General features: G+C 36.2%; 1 protein-coding gene across 2 annotated transcripts in view; it reads left to right on the top strand.

Moving 5' to 3' along the window:
• The window catches only part of csnk2a2a (casein kinase 2, alpha prime polypeptide a), a 14746-nt gene that overhangs the window by 2955 nt on the left and 2499 nt on the right, over window positions 1-9292 (top strand). For both annotated transcript variants that reach the window (XM_016540913.1, XM_016540912.1), the window contains 7 exons: window positions 1424-1474; window positions 2169-2228; window positions 2323-2406; window positions 2532-2642; window positions 5028-5129; window positions 5217-5317; window positions 5445-5593. In XM_016540913.1, coding sequence (XP_016396399.1) covers window positions 1424-1474; window positions 2169-2228; window positions 2323-2406; window positions 2532-2642; window positions 5028-5129; window positions 5217-5317; window positions 5445-5593 — 658 coding nt within the window. The remainder of the gene's footprint in view (window positions 1-1423; window positions 1475-2168; window positions 2229-2322; window positions 2407-2531; window positions 2643-5027; window positions 5130-5216; window positions 5318-5444; window positions 5594-9292) is intronic.

Genomic DNA, 9292 nt, shown 5'->3' with positions numbered 1-9292 from the left:
GGGTCATAGTCAGCATTTCTCTCCCTCCAAACACGGCGAGTCGAGTTAATGCCAAAGAGCTCAATTTTGGTCTCATCTGACCACAGCACTTTCTCCCAAGCCTTCTCTGAATCATTTAGATGTTCTTTGGTAAACTTTAAACGGGCCTGTACATGTGCCTTCTTGAGAAAGGGAACCTGGCGGGCGCTGCAGGATTTCAGTCCATTGCGGCGTAGTGTGTTACCAAAGTTTTGCTTGGTGACTGTGGTCCCAAGATCATTAACAAGCTCCTCCAGGTAGTTCGCTCTGAACTTTTATAAAGAATATCTCTTTGGATTTGAGACTTTAGTCTTTGCAACTTTACAGATCTTCTTTATGCACCAAGAGCTTGTAACACTCCAAAGAGAAAGGAAAAATTGAAATCGCATCATATGACCCCTTTAAAGGTGACATATCATGAAAATCTGACTTTTCCAGGTTTTAAGTGCTATAATCAGGTCTCCAATGCATCTACCAACCATTATAATAAGCCGTTATTGTGTTTTCGCAAGCGACAACGGTGTACCAGTTCTAATGCCATGGCGAAAGTTTGAGCAAAACATGCTAACTGTTCTGTCATTAGCTGCACAAAACACTATTTAGAGTCCCAGCCTCAGAGGAGACAAGAGAGGAGTGGATTTATTTTATTTTCAGTGGAAATCCCGGAAGGGGTGTGGGGTGTGACTGTATATTGCTGCTGCCACACAGATCTAAAATAAACATGCGATTTATTTCCCAGCTTTTTACCTTCACAGACATAACCGACTGTTTTTTGTTACTCGTGTGTTTTTAACAAACTTGTGTGTGAATGAGAACTTCGTTTAGTACTCACATGCTGTGACCGCTGCTTTCTGTCCGTGTGCTTAGGATGTGATATTACATATTGTAAAAAGGGGCATAATATGTCTCCTTTAAAGTGACAGGACTAATCTGTGTTCCACATTGGCACATAACCAGACTGTGGGAGCCAGAATTCTTGCTAGTTGGTAGGGGATCAAATACTTATTTCACTCACTGAAATGCAAATCAATTTCTAACCTTTTATATAATGTGTTTTTTTACTGGTTTTTTTTGGTTGATAATTCTGTCTCTATCCATTAAAATAAACCTACCATAAAAATTACAGACCCTTCATTTCTTTGTAAGTGGGCAAACTTACAAAATCAGCAGGGGATCAAATAAATATTTTCCCCACTGTAAATCAATCACAGAACTGGCAGATTTATTATCCAGTTATCTAGTGTTATCCATAACTGCTTCTAAATTAGGGTTAATTTGTGTCAGGTAAATCAGTAAACCAACAGGAAGTGTCTACTGTATGTATGCATTCCATCTTTGTTATAAGTTATATTTTTACGCTTTTTTTTGTATTCTTTTTTTTTTTCTTTCTTTTGGTATTCCACAGTCTAGAACGCCAGCCCTTGTGTTTGAGTACATCAATAACACGGACTTCAAGGTACCACTTATAAAATATATATATTGTGTATATATCGAGGGGTGAGAACCAGAAGGGCATAAGTGAAATTTTTGGTGAAATAGAGATCTATATACCAAATGAAAGCTCTTAATGAGCTCTTTCTACTGGCAAAAGTACTGTCATACATGAGTGTACAAATTTTTATTATAAACAATTGAAATCAGTACACAAATTAGATCAAACTATGGTAATTTTTGTTTTGGCTCTCCCATAAAGTTTGTGAAATGTCACTTAAGCCTTTCTGGTTCTCACCCCTCGATATGTACTGCATTAGACTAACCGAGACTTGTCTTAGCACTTGCTTATTATTGCTCTTTTGTTGATTTTGATTGCTTCTATTGTCCTCATTTGTAAGTCATCTGCTGAATGACTAAATTTGTGTGTGTGTGTGTATGTATAAGATCTCTCTCTCTCTCTCTCTCTCTCTCTCTCTCTCTCTCTCTCTCTCTCTCTCTCTCTCTCTCTCTCTCTCTCTCTCTCTCTCTCTCTCTCTCTCTCTCTCTCTCTCTCTCTCTCTCTCTCTCTCTCTCTCTCTCTGTGTGTGTATGTATGTATGTATGTATGTATATATATATGAACTACTTTTGTCTGATCATATTTGGATATCATCAATAAAAGGAGATAAACTGAAATATGCAGCATTTAATCTCTCATGATGTTTTCTGATTTGTAGGATCTCTATCAGAGACTAACAGACTTTGATATCCGGTTCTACTTGTATGAACTTCTAAAGGTAAGAATGCTGTGATGTAGCTGAAATAAGATTACGCTGTCATTTATTTTGAACAGGAGAGTGCGTTATGTGCGTCTGCTTTGTCTCTATGCAGGCACTGGACTACTCTCATAGCATGGGCATCATGCATCGGGATGTCAAACCTCATAATGTCATGATAGACCACCAAATGAGAAAGGTGAAGTCAGATAACAGCATTGTGGATTCGTTTTTGAATGTGTTCCTTGCTAGTGACTGCAGATCAATGTTGGTGACCTGATGTATGTGTTTTTTTTTTAAATTTTTTATTTGAACCTGGCGTAGTTGCGGCTCATAGATTGGGGTCTTGCTGAGTTCTACCATCCCGCACAGGAATACAATGTAAGGGTCGCCTCAAGATCATATAAGGGACCAGAACTGCTGGTTGACTATCAGGTAAATTGTGTCTTATAATCGTTGTCTGTCCATACAGTTTTTTTGGGTGGAAACACTTCAGGTTTATGTGATTTTCTACATCAATAACTCCTGAAATATGTCCCTTTTGTAATCATTATGTATTTTACAGTGTCATGTGTTTAGCCTTATTCAGACAGTAATTGTTTCTCATGGGGATGTAAGGCAATTTTACAATTGCTAGGGGTTTTATTGCCATCTAAATGCAGAATTGTGTTGTTTTTCTCCCACCACCCACGTAAAAATTACCAGCCAAGTTTTTGAAAACATCAAGGTTGTGTGGTAATTAAATTGCCGTCTGAATCCATATCTCTGAGGTTACAAAAGTCATTTTTTAAAATCCTTTTTGACCACTGCCAAGCACCTTATGTTAACTGGTGCACTTTACGGTAATGTACACGCTTTTTAAATATGAACGTTTATTACTGAAATACTGGAAACTTTTGAAATTAACCATTACAGTATGCAGTACATCTTTAAAATATTTATTATGTACATAGATTTGATGTGTGTGTGTGTATATATATGTATCTGTGTGTATGTATATATTACTGAAAGTTGCTTTTAGCGTCTTTATAAAAGTCTCCTACTCTTAGAAAAGTCCTACTTTTTACTTAGAATTTTTTGACACTTAAGTCAAAGCTTAATACTATTCTTAAGAGCATTTCTGAGAAGTTTTATATATACGGGCCCTGGGGCCGTATGTATAAAGCCGTTCAGAGTAAAATTGTAGTCTTAAGTGTGTCAAAATTCTTAGAATGACGTAATTTTACTCCTATTCCTAGACTTAAGAATAAGTGTGATTCATAAAGGTTCCTAAGTGTTAAGACTAGGTCTCAGCTCCTAAATGATTTAAGAGAGCTGGAGAGGTCTCCTAACCTAGTTAGGAGTGTATGTATGCATTCCAAGATGTAACAAGTAACAAGATGGCAGCACAAGGAGGAGACACACTTTCCGTCCAAGAAATTGATTTTGTTGCTAGGCTTTTGAAAAAAGTCTCAAAAGGGGTGAGGAAGTCACTAAATCTAGTGACAAAATCACTAAATTGGCAATTTGATATTATTGATATTTACTACAACATCATGTTATTGATATTTCGTTGGTCCTCTTGTTTTTGCATGTGTTCATAATTTCTTTGTATGACAGCATGACCAAAAAGTATGACCGCACAATTTGGTATGTTTCATTGCATTATTATAAATAAAACAATTGACTCTGAGCAACTATGCAACATCCTAGGCCGGACATCCATTTTGGCCACTACTATATCATGTTCATTGACCTTCCAACTGACCGTCAAACCATGCTGCAAAAACAAGCCACTTTTATGAGGATTGTGGGCTTTCCTGGAGTTGTTGGAGCCGTTGATGGAACTCATGTTCACGTCATTGATCCAACTGTAAATGAGAAGAAATACCAATAGAATACAATTTCAAAGCATCAGTAATAATTTGTGATAATTTTGCACAATGCAAAGCGAAATTAATAATAATTTAAATATTAAAATATTTCAGTGTCTTAATTAAATGATTTTATTATAGTTACATTAAATGATTGGTGTTTTGCTGCTGTGACTTCACATGAGCAGGCTCACTATTGGCTGTTTCAGCGGTCGAGGGCAGCCATTTTGAGTTGACATCATTGTAGTCTTTAGTTCACAACACTTAAGTGTCACCTGTCAACACTTAAGAATCAGTCTTAGGCTTGACTGAAAGTTGCTTTTAGCTTCTTTATAAAGGTCTCCTACTCTTAGACAAGTCCTACTTTTTACTAAGAATTTTTTGACACTCAAGTCAAAGCTTAAGACTGTTCTTAAGAGCATTTCTGAGAAGTTTTATACATACGGGCCCAGATCTTTAAAGTGACATTCATCATTTTGAAAGAAAATGCAAGACAGAAAATCATTTAAACTATAGAGTGTTAAGCTTCCTGTTAAATTTAAATAAGATATTTAAATAATCAAATAATGAATAGGATATTATGAATTACATTTAAAAATCTTTATTGTAATACATATTCAATAAAAGATACTCTTTTTTTTTTTTTTCATTGTCCAAGGAAAAACAGACAGCTGTTTACAGCTGACAATCATGTGACTGACCGTTTGAGCAGCATGTTCCCAGGTTTGCAGGATCACAGAACTCACTCCTCCATTATGGATAATAAATCACCATATGAATGCAAGAGTTTTATCACTGAGGTGCCAGGCAGATTTATTTTTAAAGATGTTCCCATGAGAAACAATTAGCCTCACAATTAGCCAATTGAACAGACAAGACCAGATTTTAGGAGCCAGTCTTATATGGAGTTAACTTATTCCAACATTACCATCAGACATTGCAGTTAAGTCTCCCAAATGATTTGCAGATGTATGACTACAGTTTGGACATGTGGAGTTTAGGCTGTATGTTAGCCAGTATGATCTTCCAGAAAGAGCCATTTTTCCATGGTCAAGACAACTATGACCAGGTATGACTTTTCATTCTTCTGTAAAAAAATATTACAATAAGTAGTGTTAAAATATTCAGTATGCTAACAGCAGAATCTTTCCTGCAGTTGGTCAGAATTGCCAAGGTTCTTGGAACAGAAGAGCTATTCAGCTACCTGAACAAGTATCACATTGAGCTGGACACACGTTTCAAAGATCTGCTTGGCCAGTGAGTCCGTGAATTATTGACAGTGATTTTCACATTAGTCCGTTTTTAAGGATCTTTGTACAATATTTTAGTGAATTCTACATATTGATTTTAAATGATTTCATTTTGAAACTGCAAACATCTTCAGGCAGACCCGTAAGCGCTGGGAGAACTTTGTTCAGCCTGAGAATCAGCACTTGGTGAGCCCAGAAGCTTTGGATTTGCTGGATAAACTTCTGCGTTATGATCATCAACAGAGACTGACTGCCCAAGAGGCCATGGAACACCCCTACTTTTGTGAGCCGGCTTTCCTTATCTGCTTTAATTAATTGATTTCTCAAGTTATTTTTTATTACATTCACTTCCGGTCCAGAGTTTGGAATAATTAAATTTTTTTTAATGGTTTTGAAATAAGTCTCACCAAGGCTGCATTTATTTGATCAAAAACACAGTAAAATATAGTCAGGGGTGCACATAAGTGGTCCGCATGCGCGACCAAAATAAGAAATGCGCTGTGTAAATGAGTTCAGAGCGCACGTTTGCGTACCGACATGGGCTGTGTTTCCCAAAATCATCGTAAGCCTAAGTACATCGTAGACCCATTGCCACCTACGGAGCTACGATCAACTTAGGCTTACGGTGCTTTTGGGAAACGCAGCCATGGTTGACGGCTGTTAATGCACAATTACCATTTTAGATCGACAAACTGTACTGTATAAGATTTCTATTCAAACTGAAAGCATAAATCTAGGCTAACGTTTTCAAAGCACAATGCAAAACTGTGACATTTCATTCACTGACGCTCTACAATCGGCAGCTTGCTTGCCGGCAACCTGCCAAAATAAAAGCTTGCTGATTTTAAGTTTGAAAATGAAAAATTTTAATAATTCAAATTAAAAATAATAATTAAGGTTCAAATTAAAATAATAATAATAAAAAAAATATTAGCATTTTATTTTTAAGTTTACTATAAAATAATTGTATTTGTATTTAATACTCCCTTTTTATTTTAAAATAAAATAGTATTATCACACGTAGGGCTGCACGATAAATCGAAATGGAATCGAGATCGCGATTCGACAGAAGCTGCGATTTTCATGCGTATCTTTCAGTGAAGCACGGTTTTGTGATCAGCAGTAAATCTCCATACGAAGGCCAGAGGGCGCTCTCGTGCTGAAACTCCAAATACTTTACTTCACAGAGCCGTAGTTCACTGAGAAGCTATGCAAACAGCTGTCATTATCGCGAATTATTTCTTCGATTTCAGAATCGCGCAATAAAACCGTCTGCGATTTTATTTTTATTTTATTAATTTTTTTGCGTAACTTGTTAGTGAACTACGGCTATGTGTAGTAAATTCTGCTCCATCTGAAAGCACGTGATGATGATTTCCTGCTGATTACAGAACCGGCTTTTTTAACAAAATGCGCATGACAATCGCATTCGATTAATCGTGCAGCCCTAATCACACTTTATTATTTAGTTTATTATTTTATTTTAATAAATTACATGTAATATGTAATAAATTACAATTTAAAAGAATCATTTTCTACTTTAGTATATTTATTTCAATATATTTTAAAATGTAGTTTATAAAGCTGAATTTTCAGCAGCCCTTACTCTAGTTTTCAGTGGCACAATATCTTTTAAAAATCATTCTAATATGCTGGTTTGGTGCTCAAGAAACATTTTTTATTATTATCAATGCGAAAAACTATTTAATATTGTTGTGGAAACTGATAGACTACCATTCAAAGGTTTGGGCTAAGAAATATATTAAAAAAAAAAAAAAAAGGATCAAAAGTGGCTGTAAGCACCAAATTAGCATATTAGAATGATTTCTGAAGGATCATGTGACACTGAAGACTGGAGTAATAGGATGTCACATGATCCTGCAGAACATTCTGCTGAAAATTCAGCTTTGCCATCTCAGGAATAAATTACATTTGAAAATATATTCAAATAGAAATAATTTATTTTAAATTGCAATAATATTTCACAATGTTACTGTTTTTACTGTATTTTGGTCAAATAAATAAAAAGCCTTGGTGAGACACTTTAAAAAAACACTTAAATTAAAGCCTTTATTTTAAAAGCGAAAAGACCGAATAAATTGTACCGAACAATGACGTGACGTGATTAAATAGAGATGTGCACTAATGCAGCAAACTTGTTGGCAGTGTGGAAGCATTTAAAAGTGTCCGAGACAACAAATCATTACAAGCACCGACAGCGAGAGACGTCTTAGAACTGCATCACATGTCTTCGATGAGAAGTGGAAGGGGTGGTTGTTGCTGGTTACGTATTATGATTGAAATTGCGAAATTGCCTCAAACAATTAGTAAATAAACTGCAGAATGTTGTTTTCTAATACACACACAAATGACATCTATTCAAACAGTGCTGAAACCGTGTTATTTGTCAGTTGCTCGTTAGCATTTTTATGAATTTTTACAAGGCATGTGACAATGTGATACGTGCGACAAACATCTTCCCAAATTCGTAATGAGAATCATTTATAAATCTGCAGTTGTAGCAAGCACTGAGGTCTTCCTGTGGGTTTCCGCCAAAATAAAAGCTGACAAAAAGCAAGAACTCCATCAACATTAATAAATGTTAGTATTGTAATTTTACTGTTGTTCTGTAAAATAAAATAAAAAAGTAAGACGATAATAATTACAACAGCTCTACATTTATCATCACATTCACACAGTGTTCAGATTGGGATCTGTAATATTTTCTAATGTTTAAAAGAATTCTCTTCTGCTCAGCAAGGCTGCATTTATTTGTACAAAAAAAAAAAACATGCTGATTCAAGAAGGGGGTCTCAAAAATGGCCAAAAAATATGATTTTACTAACTTATTAATTTTGAGTTAAACTGTGCTTTGGTATAATTAAGGGTGCTCCGATTGATCGGCTACCGATCACTATCGGCCGATAATCACGTTGGGATGTTTGATCGGCGGTCTCTGAAAAGGCAGATCTCAAAAAAACTGATCTCATGCTGATGATGCTGCCGTGAGAGGTTTGGCACGACATGCAGCGGCACGTGTCAGTCTCTGTCCGGCGCGGGTGAAATAATTATAATACTGAAGGTGAGGTACTCGCCTTCATATTTCTTCATTAAATAACTTATAAAGTAATTTGAATATACGCAATACGCAAATGGCTTCAAATTCACCACACATCACACCTGTCTATAAGCGAGCTGCACAGTTGACACAGGAATAGTCACTTGCACAGTCGAGGCAGTGTCACATTGTCACTAAAGTTTATAAATTGCATTTCTTTTTAATTCTTGCCAGTGTTTATAACCATTCAGCGCTCGCACGCTCTCCTGGAGACTGCGCTCATGCACATTCGCAGAGCACACACATAATGCTAGGTTCACATTACTCCGTTTGCAGCACATACTATAAAAAGAAGGCTTTAAAAAGATCGGTATCGGTGATTGGTATCGTCAGATACTGCTTTTCCTGATCGGAGCACCCCTAGGTATAATGTCTGTTGGTACAATGTATAATGTCTGCTTGAATGTTAAAAAAATGTTCAGTGTCAAAAAATTGTAAATTGTTTTGTAATTGATTTTTTTCTTTAAAAAGCAAGACAAAACAGTAAAAAGCTCATTTTGGCTATTAAAGGGGTGATATGATGCGATTTCAATTTTTCCTTTCTCTTTGGAGTGTTACAAGCTCTTGGTGCATAAAGAAGATCTGTAAAGTTGCAAAGACTAAAGTCTCAAATCCAAAGAGATATTCTTTATAAAAGTTAAGAGTCAGCCACGCCTACGTAAAACGGCTCGTTCTAACACGCCCCAACATACCTACGTCGCTCTGTGGGAAGATTTGCATAACACCGCCCAAATGTGCACGCAAAGAAAGAAAGCGTGGTTTCAGGAACAGCAGTAGTGTTGATAAAGCCATGTCAGGGAGACGCTGTGTGATTCAGTGCGAAAGCAAAAGCACTTTATTTGGCCTTCCGGAAGTAGATGCAAT

Source organism: Sinocyclocheilus rhinocerous, unplaced genomic scaffold (genome assembly GCF_001515625.1).
Source record: "Sinocyclocheilus rhinocerous isolate Xijiao unplaced genomic scaffold, SAMN03320098_v1.1 scaffold36, whole genome shotgun sequence".
Lineage (NCBI taxonomy): Eukaryota > Metazoa > Chordata > Actinopteri > Cypriniformes > Cyprinidae > Sinocyclocheilus > Sinocyclocheilus rhinocerous.
This window is presented reverse-complemented; position numbering and strand designations above follow the sequence as displayed.